Source organism: Larimichthys crocea, chromosome II (assembly GCF_000972845.2).
Source record: "Larimichthys crocea isolate SSNF chromosome II, L_crocea_2.0, whole genome shotgun sequence".
Classification (NCBI taxonomy): domain Eukaryota; kingdom Metazoa; phylum Chordata; class Actinopteri; family Sciaenidae; genus Larimichthys; species Larimichthys crocea.
Genome location: NC_040012.1, coordinates 9768203 through 9784982, shown reverse-complemented (window position 1 = coordinate 9784982; position 16780 = coordinate 9768203). Strand labels below are relative to the sequence as shown.

At 39.0% G+C, this 16780-nt stretch overlaps 1 protein-coding gene across 3 annotated transcripts in view; it reads right to left on the bottom strand.

The window, feature by feature from the left end:
* pde1cb (phosphodiesterase 1C, calmodulin-dependent b) overlaps positions 1-16780 on the bottom strand; it is a 91704-nt gene that overhangs the window by 74103 nt on the left and 821 nt on the right. The window contains exons 1-2 of one of the 3 annotated variants that reach the window (XM_027291017.1): positions 14058-14169; positions 374-424 (exon numbers count right to left, since the gene is read on the bottom strand). In XM_027291017.1, the coding sequence (XP_027146818.1) occupies positions 374-424; positions 14058-14100 (94 nt within the window). In that variant the 5' untranslated portion in view covers positions 14101-14169. Of the gene's footprint in view, positions 1-373; positions 425-7805; positions 8181-14057; positions 14170-16780 lie in introns of those variants that run through there. The other 2 variants (XM_019272144.2, XM_027291016.1) reach the window with 2 other exon arrangements.

Here is a 16780-nt window from a genome sequence, read left to right as displayed (position 1 = left end):
CATAGACACCACCTGGATAATGCTGGAATGATGATAATTAATAATTAAACCGTTCTTTATCTTTCTCACATTTCTTTCTAAATCTCCAATAGAAACATTTTCTGATTAAATCTACTGTCAACAAGATGTGTGGGTGGATTACGTTTATTAACAGATTAATTATTCCTGGAAAATCATCTTCTCAGTTCACAAACTCCATCCCCCTCCATTTTAATGAGCTAGTCACAATTCTCAGTAGCTAAGGTCTCATTAACTCAGGGTAAAATGACATTTTAATACTTTGATCTGAAAGGTGAAGTTATTTTAAATGAATAGATTTAATGAACTGACTAATAACGAAAGCATGACTAATATGGAGTGAACATACACCTACGTGCAAAACTGGCTTGTGGTCTGGTGGAGCTCTCCGCATCTTCATTTGCCACTGGAGAAAGAAAAACAGATGGAAGAGAATCACGTGATGTGGTTATGTACATGCTTATGTTACTGCTAACTACTAAGAAAGCCACATTTTCCTCCACATGACTTAATATGTGCCTCCTCACACTCTGCCCTCACTGGCTTTATTCATTTCTTTTTATAAGCACATTTCTATGTCTAGACTTTTTATGTCATTTTGTTTTTTGAAATGAAACAGAAGAGATGGTGAGTCGTGCAGAAATAAATAAATGTGTAACACAGACAGATTCAGGAAGGTCATTTACTGTTCAATTAAACCGGAGAACTGCCTTGAAGTGTGATTTAAGTGATGGTGAAAGTACTATAATTGTTGCTGTCAGCTGAGAGACTGGTGCCCTGCTGGAATCAGCCCACTAAACACAACATACAATTTGTAGGCTTTACAGAGAACGGTGAAATATACAACAGAAATGTATTAATTTAAGTTGATTTAGCACTGAATAAAAATAGAAACTGAGTGGCATAATGTAGCAATTTGATCTGGTGTATTTACAATATCAGAAGACTGTAGGGGTTCCTTGCAGCACACTGATGAAATAGTTGTCGAGAGCACAAGCGAGTATTAACTATTGTATAATACGACAGTGGCAACAAACCTTGGCTGAATGTTGAGCCAAAGTGCATCCAGATGCATTTCCTCTACTGGCCACTAGATGCTGACTCCATACAACTCAGAGAGGAATAAATTTAAAAAAGAAAAAAACTTTCCTCTAACAACCCAACATCAATAAATGTTTTCCACAGACAGTTATAAACGATAATGGTCAATTTGTGTCATGGTGGTAATTTAAAAACTCCAGTAGACAACATTTGAATATATACAGTGGAAAAACCATCTGTGTCTCTCTGCTGCTCCTATCACTGCTAAGCCCCTGCCACCAAATCCACGAATTGAACCGCAGCAGAAGGAGCTCATTTTCCTGCCAAACTTCATCCCTCAGAGGGCACAATCTCCATGGTGCAAGCCTTGCCAAGACCCCGCAGGTCCTGTCTCACCACGACTCATCTTCTCAAAGACGCCCCTCCAGCATTTTGCTGCCCCAGGGCAAAGTTTCCCTGTGACTCAGAGGCAGCCACACCCCACACACCACCACCACTCTGTCATCACACCTCCGTCACTCATCAGTTCTGGCACTATGACATCGAGCATGAGCCACATGTTTTGTACAATTATTGGAACAACAATCAAATAATGAATAAAGATTTTACAACTAATGAATAAAGATTTTACCAAAAATAAATAAAGATTTTACAAATAATGAATAAAGATTTTACAGCCTCCCAGCTTTAGTTTTATGAGCAAAGCTAGAGTGCATAAGAAGTAGAAGATATTATTCAGGGCAAGCAGATGTCTTGTGGGAAATTAGCTTCTTTTGAATGTGTTGCTCTTCAATTGAACTACAGGCCACTCAAATACAGTGCACACTTTTAAAATAACTTTGTTACACGCACACAGTGGAAAAGTTTCAGCTTTTGTATTATTCGGTCTTGGTGATGCATTCGACATGGCTGATCATATTACTAAACGGACAGGGACTACTTTGTCAGTCAGTAAACACCGGAGCATACAAACATGACGTGGAGTTCCCCAAGGCTCTATTCTGGGCCCTCGTCCGTTCAACATCTACATGCTCCCACTAGCGCAGATTATGGAAAACAAATTATAATTATGCAAATGGAAAACAGATTTAATGAACAATATCACCAAGTGACTATGGACCCATTAAAGCACTTGATGATGGGATGACATGTTGACCCAAAGAATGATTAAAAGTCAGTGCTTACCTTATCAATATCGCTGTAGTCATTGTGTAAGATTTAGGGGGCTCTATTTACAGAATATCATATTCATAACTATGTTTTCATTAGTGTGTAATTACCCGAAGGTAGGAATAATTATGTTTTTGTTACCTTAGAATGAGACTTTTATATCTACAGACACACCATGGGTCCTCTTCCACAGTAGCTGTCATGTTGAACTGCTATCTTTCTACAGTAGCCAAGAATGGACAAACTGAACACAGGCTCTAGATATTCATATTTCACAAATATTATATTCCATGGCCATTGTAGTTTTTCCTTTAGGCAGCAGAGTTGTGATCAGTGACTAAACTACTAGATGCCACTAAATCTTACACATTGGACCTTTAAGACAACTACAAAATCAGCACATTATCACATTGACATTATCTTTATATATTTACTCATCTTTCTTTTATATATTTTCCTATACCTTTCCACTGTAACCCTTAAATGATTACAGGAGTTTGATGTTTCCTAATTGGTAACAGAGGGCACCCCATACCGACCTCTGAGGCACAGATTTGGACCCACAGCAGGGCTAAATCCAGGATTGAGATGAACATCTGCATGTTCAAAGCTTAGTTCCACAACCTGTGGATGGTCAGGCTTATCCCAGAAAGGTCACGTGACATTATTATGGATTTGTCGACCTTGTGAGCGATGCCAACCCTGAGGATCATAAAACCGGAGATCTAGTAATCAGAAAATACCTTTCCACCATACCCTGCAGATCTCAGACAGAACAGAGCTATCTGCGAGCACAATTTCTAAATTTTAATTTTTTTAAAAAAATCTTAATTTTATTCATTCTAGGAATTATTTATTCTTGAAAATTCAGTGACAAAATGCTCTAATATTATGTTACTGTCAAGTAAGTTAAAAGTATTTACACTCTCCCACCCACCTTCGATTTGTGTTCCAGTAACTGTAGCCTGTTTCTTGTCTTGTCTTTGCAATCTGGAGTCTATTGTGTTTTGGAGATGCCACATTTTTCCATTTGTGTTTTTACGAATGAACCTTTACAGGCAGCACAGGAGCAGATAAGACCTTCAGTTAAGCTTGAGGTAGCTGTACAGTCATTGTCCATGTCATTCCAGTCTGCACTTCTACATTTATTATTTTAGTCTTACAATGAACGTCTCATTGCTCTACACTGTGAAGTAAAAGTGGAGTGACACTGTTTCCTCATGATAATTGACAGCTATGCTCTGTTAGGACATGGGCATGCAAGTTATAATGTGAGATATTAAAGATGCATGTGTATATTTGTAGGCCTCATTAAATCTCTCCCACTGGCAAACTATATAGCTTCTTTGTCATCTTCTTGTGATGAATACGAGCAATATTGTTTGATTTAGCCTTGTAACAATAATCCGATTTTCCACAGATCTTACGCGTGCAGTACATTAAACCATCAGTAACTGTTGGAGGGTTAGATGCCAAAAGTAAATGTTCCAGGAGGGGAAATATTATATTTCCTGTTGGTCTCTTTTTTTTTATATGCTGCCAAGCATGGGTTTCATCCATCAAATTACAGATGAGTAACTATAAAATACACCATCCCATCCCACCAATTATCCAACCATCAACATATTATGAAAACCCAAGTCTGCTAAATGTTAGCGAAGGGAGAATACACTTTATATTACTAGTGCTGTAAATTTAGATGTTGACACAGTTATTTTTGAACATGAGATTCACTCATTTTCACTGCTGCTGATGTGCTATTTTCCAAAAAGTATACACATTCTGCACACACACATTCATTAATATTTGTTGCTCCACTGGAGTGAAATTGGAAGCTCTGTTTTTCTTTTCACATGGCAAACCATTTTGAATGTTCAACTGACTGATTTTTTTCATTCACAGTAAATGAGCTTCATGCAGAAATAACCTACTTGATTTGACTAGAAGAATTATTGAACTGCAAAACCTGTCAAGTTTAACCAACTCAGAGTTTAGGGTTCATTCATGGTTTGTTACACAATCCTCTTGGGGCCTTTGTTTAATACTGATTAAGATGAAACCTGTGACAGTTTCCAAAACAGTAATTATACACATTTGTTTGTCTGTAAACTAAAAGTGTACCACACTAATTTTACACATAAAGGTCAGATTACTGCTGTATGTCTTCTGTGTTTTTTAAATCAGAAGACAGAAAGATGGGTTTTGGTTGAATTATGGGAAATGTAGGATTCAGCAGCAAAGAAAAAAATGTTTGAAATGTTGCAACATGTATGTCACCACAAAAAAAAAAAAACACACACAGTACCGTGGTCTCACCATGGAAACATGTTTAGAAAGCCATGTGCAAATCTGATCTTTACCACTGATTCTATCCTCTATTTAGCTGCTTTTTCCTCAATGCATAACTCCAAGTACAAAAAAACAATTTCATAATAATAATACATTCACAGCAATCTATTTAAACTGCAAATCATAATCTAAACATGCATTCAATCATTTGGAAAATAAGTGTGTGAGACAAAACAAGAATCACAGTTCAAAATTCAGTGTTATATGTCATTCCATCATATATCACTCTACAAACTTTACCTCGGTACATTTGATACATTTCACATGCACTCGATCAACAGACTGTTTAATACTGTATCCTTTAATTAAAATTTTAAAAATAGAGTTTTTATTATGCGTATCTATTACTTACAGAAAAATCACGTTGACAGTGAGGGAATTAAATATATTACAGCTCAGGTTGGAAAATATGACAAGCTGCAAGCAAATTGCTGCCTTCAGAAGACGGCACAAAACAAAATTACCAGTTGAGAATGTGAGAACTACCTGTGCTTGAAAAATAGAGGAAAGGTCAGTATGGATTTTTTTTTTCTTCTCAGATATCTGAAGTGTGATTCTTATAGGAACTGTGTCAACACCTTGTCAACAACTTATAGCCAAAGTCCTTATTATACTTAATTATGTATCATGTGTAATATACATGATCAGTCTATCAGCTGTATTTAGGAGGGTTGTTTAAGATTGCTTTTCATACAGGGTGAGACAGTGTTCAAACAGAACAGCCTGAATGTTGCGTACTCCCACAGAAAATCCGAAAAGTTAAAATCTGTTTTCTCCACATACTCCCACAGAAAATCCGAAAAGTTAAAATCTGTTTTCTCCACATGAGCTCATAACATCAGCAAAAACATAACAAAGTTAACAAGCCTAATACGCGACAAATCACCACAATTGGAACCCAAGCGGAGGCTGCCGGCTACAGTTGAGGCTCAGAGTTTAATCGAGGAGTGAACACAAGGTGTCCAGCCAGGCAATGAGGTACCAGCGCTTAGGAGTCACGCTTCAGAGGAGGTGATTGGCAAAGCGCTGTGCAGTCTGAAACCAAGGCCCAGTGAGCAATTGATTGTGATACTTGTAGGTTACCATGACAACTGCCATGCTTGTGGACAGTATGGCTGTGATATAGGTCACATGTGAACGAGGCAGGTTTTCAGAGGTAACAGGATGTGTCCATGCAAGCGGATAATCCAAAGTCTATTCTCCGGGGGCTCATAAAATCTTTTAGGGCTGCTTTTAATGCTTTTAAATAGATACATGGAAATTATTTGAAAGCATTTCTCTTCCTGTTTTTGTGTCCTCGTGTCCTTAAGACTGAAACTTTCCCCTTCTTATCAGTACATTCACATCATCCAGATAGATTTAGGTGCTCTCTGAGAGGTGGATAGTGTGTCTCGTGCTATGCAACAATAACAGCACTGAGCATGTGGCCCACAGTTCAGCCTAGGTGAAACTTTACATAATGCACGATGACGGAACTCGCCTGCGCCCAGCAGGGAGCAGGCGCTGATCAGACATGGTGAATTATGGACAAGGTGACAAGGCTGGTTTGTTGCTTTACAGTTTTATGAACAAATCATTTGAAAGCATCCTCTTATAAATGCATAAGACAAGATTAAATGCAAAATATTGTAATTAATATAGTCACAACTGATTAATATACAGTTTATATATTAACTCCTGCACACAGTTATCATAATATTTTAGAAATCATGCAGGGAAGAAATCTTACAGTTCTTTTAGATGACAAAAAGCCTCTGCAAAATCCACAACATTGACGTAATGTTTTTAATTTTTTTGTCACTCGGGGGCACATATCATCACCACACAATGTTGCCATGGTGAAGGAGTTAGTAAACTCTTGCTTAGTTACGCATCCAGCAGATATGGACTAATATTCATATTTTTACCTTGTGAATGTATGTCAAAAAATCATTCCTTTTTAGTTTCTGTCTCCACCATCTGCAGAGAGAAATGTGTGGCTCTTTAGCAGCCAAACGCTCTCACTATGTTTACCATTTCGTCATCTTCTATTCACTGCTGTTTGTAGCTGCAGGTTGCGTGGGTTTATCAGAGCTGCTCACTGTTTTACTGGACACAGCTACCTGCTTACATCTGAAAATAAGTTTGAGTGAACAGCAGCGAGAGTGAGAACAGTAAAATGATCCACCAAAAGGCAAAATGTAAAGGAGCTGGTTGACAATTCCCACAACTCAAACTACACCTGGCTCATTGTTAAAAAAAATGATTAGTGCAGCTTTAACAAACGAAACTGTGATTAAAAAGCTTCTAAACAGCAATCTATATTTTTCCGGCTCTTCTGCATCCAGAATGGAAGCATATTGGAATTCAATATTGAAGCTGACATTTGTAACTGAGGGTTGTAACGTACACGCTTGTTGGATCAGCATGTGTATTCTGTCATCTGTAGCAAAACCCCTGCTGTGACATCACTGATCAGGGTGCAGCGCGAGTTTTCTACATTTCATGATTTAACTGCATGTTATTAGTAAATTTATCAGTGGTCTCCTTTCATTTGTAAAACAAAGTAAGCTTCAGGGTAGAAGTTTCAAGCAAACTTCCCATTTTATTATCAGTACCAAACAAGACTGAGCAACACTAAGACAGCACAGTTTGTTTATCATCGCACTTGTGACATTAACATTGCTGCGTGGACGTCAAAGCTGTCACACAACTTCTCTTAAACTACCACCAGATTTGAGGACAGCTCCTCTACAGCCTCCAGCACTGAGCATCATCTTCGTCACTCTGTTTCCAACACTGTTTCAACACTCTGCTCCTGAGTTTTCACAAGTGCTGCCACACACTAAAAAAAAAAAAAAGTCAGAAAAAAAAAAACAAGGCAAGTGGCACATAAGTTCATCAACACTCTGGTTGTCAAGACAATAGAATGAATTCATGGTGACGTCAGCAGCACACAGCTTTAGTCTGGAGCCCCCTTGTTTCCATGGTGTAGTTGCATTACAGAGGAAAGCATCAACTTCAGTAGAACGGACAAATGTGGCGAGTTGTGCAGAGAGACTGAAATGTGATGTGTTTAACGATGTCACAGTGTTTGGTGCCAAACGCCTCAGTGCTCTGCCTCACACTCTCTCACACATACACACACACGTGTATTCTGCTCCTGTCACACACACTTTCGTGGATCTAGCTCACATGCAAACACACTTAACCTTTCCTTCTGCTCTGCCTACCCTGCAAATTCTTACCGATGGTGATGTTAAAGCCGTCAATGCTGAAAGTGGCACTCCGACCCTTCCTAAATCGATGCTTCTTAGAGTCAGCTTCCATTGCTTTGGCACCCCTCCGGTCACCCTTGCGTCTTTTAATCTGTTTTAACGCCTCTGGTCAGTTGCGGTGTCTTGTTTCAGTTTCGTTTGGGTAACTCTCCTCCTGGAGAGGAAAAAAAAAAATGTAGTCCTCCGACTCCCGTTAGTGCCGAGCGCCGGTGGAGAACTGTCAAAGACTCACCACTTCAGACGCCAAGCTGTAGAATTTCTTTGGAGTCCTTTTCCACCTCCTTGTCTTTGTTGTACATATCTTTTCTTTCCCTCTCTCCGTTTCTCACACCTCAACAAGCTCATTTCAAGGAGCTTATGGCTCTTGATTTGTTTTTCGTCTCTCTTTCTCCCTCCACCCCTCCCTCCCAGCTTTCTCTCTTCATCTCTCCTCCCCAAGAGGTACAGTAGGTGTGTGTGGTGATGGTGGTGGTAGTGGTAGACGGGAGGAGAGGACATCTCTAGAGGTCTTTAAATGAACATGACTCCTCCTACTGTCAAGAATAATAATAATAGCAAAAGCATGAGCTCAGAGTTTGTGCAGCACATGCCTATTGTAGTTTTTCAAAGCTTTAAAATCATATTCTGCCACACGTGCATCGATGTGTGAGCACTGAGAGGGAAGAAGAAGGTAGAAAGAAAAGATAGCGGGAGAGTGATTATGTGTATTGAGTCAAAACTAGTCACTAAATCAATGCCACTGCTTTTCATTCAGCAGGAGGAGTTATTTACACAGGCACAGAAAGATGAAGCCCATTAGGAGTTTACATACTGTTCTTTTGAAAAGAAAAAATCAAGCTCGACAGTAGCCGGATAAGTGGTTATATTTATAAGAGTGCATAAAGTGCCACAGATTTATTTATTTTTTCCTGTTACTGCAAATGACACCGGAGCAAGGACACAGCTTTCTTCATTATTTTCAGTGCTGTGCTTATTTCAACTTCTTTTACCCGACACACATCTCCTCACCTACGCACATAAACGGACACACCTGCACCGCCCAGATCAACAAAGGATAAAAAGCTCCTCTTATTAGCGCCATCTGACATTTAGCCATGGAATTTTTACGTGTTTCTTCTTGCCCACTGATTAGTGTCCGCGAGTGCTCTTTATGAAGGCTTCTCGCCTGTTCTCACGCCATCCCTTTAATTCAGTGGACGTGCTTATAACAACACACGCGCTCAGATCAGAAGACATAATGTCTTTTAATTCTCATTTCATACTTAATTTATGTACAGAGTGCCTGTTTAATTCCTTATTTATATTGCTCACTCCTCTATGATATAACAGGAAAGCAAACTCTTTGCCTCGTTACACTTTATGCAGGGTTTAATTTAATTTAACAGTGTTAAATTAAAAGTATGTTCTCTGTGTTGGTTCTTCTCTTTTCCCACTCTGTGCTTTCCTTGATCTACTTCTTTAATAACAGCCATTAAATGCAGCATTTTCTCTACTTATTTGAACTACTATAAATATCACATTCATTCATGGTTCTTTTCATTCTTGGTTTATAAATCCGTTTAAAAATCATTTTTCCACTTCACAGATACTAGATGATGGACAACAGCCAGTACAAGCAGCTATATCTCAGTCATTTGTGTTTAATTCATTTATTAGTTGTTGTTTTTTTTTGCCGCTCCATTGGTCATCTGTCTTTATTTAAAGATGCTATATGTGAGATTCTTACACATTTATTGTATGTATTAATCACTTTTTCTTTGTGCTAATGGGTGAGCAGGTTTCAATATAACTTTAAAAAAAAGTAGCTCTTCCACAAATTCCTTGGTTTCTAATGACAGAAACAACGATGTTTGGGTGCTCTTTGGTTCCTTCTCTCTCCGCCTCCTAACAATGTCAACAGTTCAAACCCAAAGCCAAAACTAATATCGCTGCTAAGCGAAATATTGTGTGATATCGTCATTTCAGTTGGGTAATGTATGCTTATAGCAAAATACAGTCCTGGGTATATTACGTCAGCTAATGCATCCACGGCTGTTCTAGCTGTTAAACTGGTTGCTTTGCCATTAGTAGTTTACTTTGTCAGCTAGCACTGGTTTAGCCAAAAGAATAATAACTAACAATTATTTTATACTAGCCATGGGCCACGCAAGGCAGGGACCAAGTAGCTGTAACTAAACCAAGCTGCCGTTGGCCAGCTGGCTGTGTCTTGGCTAGTAGTCTGGCGTTGGTTGCTTTGTGGTGTTGGTTGATGGGGTGATTCGCAAACAGATAAACTGTAACAGTAACATTATTCTAAATATGATTGTATTTTCCAGCATTCGGTTCAGTTCAGTTTCTGTCATATCTCTCCAGGATGACAGTCCATCACACCTACGCAGTGTGAGCGGGAGCAACAGTTCACTTAATGTAGCTAATTCGATGGTCTGTCTCAGAAGAGGCATGGAGAACTTCAATATTTTCAGGGGCTCCAGTGGACTCTGACTCCAGGGACGATGAACAAGGCGGGGAAAGACTGCACTGATATCACTAGCAACTTGATTTGTAATGAACCAATAAACTTGGGTTCACTTTGATTAGTATGAAACAGCATTATCCTCTTCCACTTTATAATGCCTAGGCATACTTCTGCAGTTATTTTAAAAGTGATTTGCCAACCCTGAATATAATCTAAGTAATATGATAAGAAAGAGGGGGGATTTCAAAGAGTTACTGTAACATGTCTCCACTCTATAAACACTTAATAAAGGCTACATGAGGTCTGTGTGGCTACAAATCTCAGTGGTAATGTTCAATCATACTCTGGTGAGTATGAAATGAGTGTCATCTCTGTGAGTATTTACCGGTTATTAAATAATACTTGATCTGTCAACCAAAGATAATGTACACACAAATAAGGACATCACAATATGCCGTAATTAATGCGTGCTTTCTAGTTAAGATGTGTGTGAAAAAGGAAATCGATCGCAATCAGTGCATCTGTCCAATTATTGCAAAGCCAGTTGGAGTCACTCAGTACAGTTCCAGCGGACACATTATACACTTGTTAGATAATTACACTCATCTCATTTTGTTTTGCGAGCTACAGTAAGAGCTCTTTATCCTCTCTTTCTCCTGTCACCCTGCTCTCCCCTGCCTCCAATTCACACTGTATGTAGCAATTTGTGAGGATCCTAATTTTGCAACACTCTCGCTGTGCAACATCAAGTGCCCGCCTGTTCCAGGGTAGCTTTTACGTTAATGAGGCCATGTGTGGGAATACTGCAACTTTATTATTCTTTACCTTTGTCAGCAGAATCGCAGGTAACCATTTGTTTGAAAGGCTCAGACTGGTCACATTGTGTTTTTAAGCTTTTATTTGCTTGCTACATTTAAATATGAATAGCCTGTTGAGGCCACTGTTGCGCCAGTATGATTAGTGGTATCATATTACTGCAGAGTATTGTCCACAATATTAAATGCATCCATGAATTGTGGGTCTAAACAAAATCTGTGAAACCTGAGACTTCAACTGAAGCCATAAAAGGTCAAGATTATCTTTAAGAGTTTATTTCACAGGAGTATGCATTCAAGTGTCAATATCATGGTCAAAATTTGCTGCAGAACGTTTAAAGCTTCCTGCTAAATGCATTTGGGTTTAGTGAGGAGATTATATAACACACTCAACTGAAGGAGTGTGCTTCTGCTTCCATTTTCATGAGGGTTTCGAAGGCTACATGATGTTCTGCAACTTCATATATTACCTTGTAAACCATTGCAGCCTTTTCACAGAACATTGTGTGAAAAGCCTCAGTAGGTACAAATGCAAGGTGGAGGCGTTTGGCAGTTTGCTGGTTTGTCAGTCTCTTTTAACACTTTCAGTCAACAGCAGGATTTTTCCATTCATGGACAGTGGAGGATGAATTCTAATGTCTATGGCTGTCACCTGTACACAAGAAATATCACAATCTACTCGGAAAAATAAATGGGAAAAAAAAAAGACTTTCCACTTTGGATACTACAAAAGATATTTATCTAGCATCACATACATTTGCAGAAGGTATGAAAGAGTTTGATTTCCATGATGTTTACTATGGATATTCATAGTCCCCAGAGAACTAACCCTCTGACTTTTCATAAATGCTACAGTGACTTCAAAGTATCCACAGTTATTGTTGCCACATTTCACATGCTTCCTACAGCATAAACCCTCTTCATTTTTGACATTTCATCAGCTTTCCTCTGGCACCACCCTCAGGCCAAAATCACATGTTCCTAGAGGATAAACCCTGCTCATTTTAAAGACCCTAATGCAAACTTCAGCCAACAACCAATCAACCAACCAGCACCACCCGTCCCCAGATAAACAAAAGGAAATTATTGGATAGATTTCACGACAAGCTTCACATTCATAGCCACAAGAATATTGTAAGCAAGTCATTTATTTTCTCCAATGGGGAGCTTTCTTAAGGTCTCATGAACATTACAGTCTTGTAGTTTCACAGGAGAAAATGCTATTGGTCAGCTTGGTTGAAAACAGCAGTTGGAACCAAAATAGACAACATAAACAAGAGTTAAAGGTCCAGTGTGTCAGTGTGTGCCATTTCATAGGGACTTCTGTATTTGAGTGACTCCGGGCTGCTGATACAGCATCAACAACACATATACTGAACGTGTCCCAAAAATTTTGAGTACACAGTATCTGATCTGATGCATGTTGGCTTTAATGCCAGAGCACATTTCAAAAGGCGCGTGTGGTAACAACTGCTCTGAGAGATGTATCCTATACCCATACATATGTACATCTGTCGAGTCCTTGACGAGATCCATTTTCTTCAAGGGTCAATACTCGAGGTACGTCACTGTCACTAGGCAACAGGGAAGCCTTTCAGCTATCCATTGCATACATTACACTTAGGATGACAAGGGGTTAATATAGCAAATAGCACTCATTACGCTAGTGTGGTTTTTATAGTATGTATACTCAAGTTATTTTACTGCGATCTCCAGTGTTTCCCTCAGCATCTGTGCCGGCAGTGCTTGATGGAATAATACAAAAGCGGCTGAACTCGTTTACTTTGGATGGGATGTTTGCAAAAGTTGTAACTCCAATGTGAATTTGTCGTAGCATTTATTTCTTTAATTTTTACTGTAAAAACTGCTGTTTTTTTTTTAACAAACAGATGCTACTGCTGGCTTTGTATGCACAAAAACACACCTGCTGTTTGCTGTATGTTCATTGAGTAACACTCAACCTTTGATCTGGTCATCAAACACCAGGAAAGGCCATCCCAGATAGACATTAATTAGTGGTGAAGATAAAGGCGAGGGGAGGACTAACTTAAGGATTAGTAATATTCTCTTGCAACAAATGAATCCCAGTCCTTTAACAGCTCCATTTGTATTTGTGGCAAGTAAAGGTCTATATGATATGTTGACTCTCAGATAAATACAATACAATAAAATCACTACAGCTAACCAGATTATTATGTAAGACACATTCCTCATTTTATGGATGCTAAAGAGCTGACATTTCACTGTCATTTTATTGTGTAATGTATTCAAACATTACATCGTTCTGGGACTTTTTGACTGTGTAATGTGTCCCAGTAGCACAAAATGATTCAAGACAACAACTACGCAATCAAACAGAAAAACAAGCTCATTAGAGGACTCCCCTAGACTGTGGAGCGACACACACTTTGTCAGTCCCCACACCACTGTCACTACAGTGACACAGTCATGTAATTAAGACACACAGGGTGCCATGGAGCTTGCCTTTTCCCCTGCTAAATACTCATTAGAGGCACCTTTAAGGGTAATGTTAGCTGGCGTTGGAAACCTGAGGGAAATGAGCTGACAAAACAGAGAACTACATGAACTGTCATTTGAATCCTGCTGCACCGAGACCCTGATGAAAACGGAGAAAAAAGAAAAAAAAACAGCACACAAGTTTAGCTAATGATTTTTGCACCAGCATGGTTCCAGATCAAAGAGGCAAAACCGGTTGGGTGAGTGTTAGGTCAGCAGGCCAAACAAATGTAAACCTTTTGATTAGAGCCAGACATCTTACTCACACCAGACATCTTCCTTGCAACAGACCAAAGCAACTAATCAGTATTTTTTTTGTTGTTTTTTTTTGGGATGGAGTCAGCAAACTACACCAATTGTGCTCTTTTTTATGAAAATGTCACACGTGTAGTGTTTAGAGACGCAGAAGGATGTGCAAATTATTACAGTACTTACAGAGGCCAGACAGCTCCAGACTCCAGAGTCCGACATTTGCCATGAGCGTTGATTGTAAAAACGACGCAACGCTTCAGCGCAGGTGTTTTCAATGATACTAATTAAGGTTCAATTCAATTTATCGTGGCAGGACCTTTGTGGTGAGCTAACATGCACAAGAACAGCACCCCGACTCGGTTTGACCTGAACAGAACCTTAATTAGTATCATTGGTAACACCTGTGTTTATCCTCCTGTTTCATGTCAAAGTGGCTGCTGTGAAAAAAGGTCTATTCACTGAATCATGTGTTTTCTGTTGCAGAGAATGGAGAAGAAGTCTGTTGTTGTTCTTTCTGTAGTTAAAATACATCTCTTACAAACAGACTGTTTACCATATGAATGATCATACGTGTGCATGATTTTAATATTCATATCAAACACAAGCACAACCCTGATGGCATATTTTGCTGAAACAAGATTTGCTGATTCTGAGATTAAAAACAAAATTCAGTATCTTGCCCAAGGACACTTCAACATGCAACTAGAGGGGATCAAACCACTGATCTTCTGATTAGTGGACAACCCACTCTGCCTCTGAGCCACAATATGACAATCACCAGTAGGCAATGGTGTTTTTAAAGTGTGTCACACCTGAACGTGTCTTTATACACCCGTGCACAAAATGAAACTCAAGAAAAGGAACGCTGTGGAGCAAAAGTTGATGTAAACTCACCTAAAAACATTGTGTGTGTCTTTAACGTCTGACAGTTGTGTGTTGAATGCACTTCCTTCCTTGTAAAACATTTGCAAAGTTGATTTTTCTTAAAGTTTGAAAATAATCCTGCTAACTAGCAGTCTTTTCTGCTGCATTTCTTGGTGCATTACCGCCATCTGTAGATAGATCTTGTTCCAAACTGCACTGGAGCTCACCAGCCTGACCTCTACATTTACCTTTCACCTTGCTACATGAACATCACACCTCTTCTTGTACTGACACAAAATGTCGGTACTGAGTGCAATTTACAAATGCAGTTTAGTCACATATGGGCATAAATCACCTATTTCCAGACAATAAGACAGCTATCTGCCTCCTCTTCTCTTCCTTCACCTGCATCCTTTCCTTGCTCTCTATAGGTCCTCTTCCCCACTGTGAGGCAGAGATGAAAGAATGAGATGTGAAGATGAAGGAACAGATGGAAAACATATTTGCCATATGGGGCACGCTTGCTGGATCCAGTGTCAATCTTGAATTGATATGAATTACTTATGACATGTGTCACAGCTGCATCACATGCCACTGGGCTTGTAATAGATAGATTGTTCTGTCGTCTCACAGCATGGTTTTAGTTTTTGGTTCTGATGAAATAATGTGCTTTTGTATTAACATGAAGCAAACATTTTCCTTACAAACATGAAACTATGAAACCACAAAAGAATAAATTGTGATAAATTATTGAGTATTTTGTCAATAGAACAATTCAACACATTAATGTGACATGTTACATGCAAACCAAACACTATTAATCAGTGACTTTTGAATGAATTTTACACACTCAAATGATTAGTCAGCACTAGACCAGATTATTGCCATTGATCGACAAACTTTCCACCAGGTTTGTTGTATTATTAAAATTTGAATGCATTAATTATTTCATTGATTTGTGTTTCCTCTATACTCTATTATCTTTTTACAGCGCCATTAGATCTACGGTAGTATCCCTTTACAAAATATATTTCCAGACAATAAGACAGCTGATGCCTCTTAATTAATTAATGAAATATGCATCGTTGTATATTGGTAGATACAGTAGCAGCAGCAGTATTGTACATTCGCCTGCCATTCCAAAAACACTAATGTATGTATAGTTTATGGTAGTTGAAATAAGTCACAATGATTTCTACCAACAAGACTGCAGACCTGGTACAATCATCCACCTCAACAATGCGTAACGGTGCAGTTTCAAACTTTACTCCACTATTTCTCATCCAGACTTGCTTTCTTTTAAAATATCATTTAGTATGACTAATATACGTTATTAAAGTGACTCTAGCTCCTCGTACACCACGGGAAACTCTTCAAATGTGACCTAGTTCTTGTGCCAATACTGCAATCAACTGCAGGGTAATTGCAGCTCTTCAGCATCACTATTATAGATTATCTCTATACACCTGATTATGTGTCTGACTCTAAGACAGTTCCCATAAAGCTCCTGTTACACTGGTCATGTATTCAGGGTAGCTGGCACTGTTCAAAACAATCCATCCAATTTAATTGTGTGTGGTCTCATTTGGTATGGCAGCTCGGATAACAGCCGTGGTCTAAAGTTATTAGAGAAGATGTCAAACTGTTCTCCGCAATCTTTTAACTAACACAACTATAGAGCGGTAGTTGACACCACTGGGACTGTCTAAGACTGAACATCCAATAGATAAATTGATCATGAGGTAAGTGTGTTTTGTTCCTTAGAAGGAAACAGATGAGTGTACAGTCAGAAGGAGACTCCTCAACACACATGAACATCACTGGGGACCGGGGAGGAAACTCAACGGGTGTCTACACTGTCACACGGTCATGGAAACGCCACAGTACAGATGGTATTTTAAGAGTCAGCCAGGGAGGAGTATTTTCCTCTGGGACGGATATGCGGGGAGTTGGAACAAGAGGGGACAGCAGTGGGGAGTTGCAGATAAACAGGATGAAGGTGAAGGAAACACTGAGTAACACAAAGGATCAGACAGTTCTTT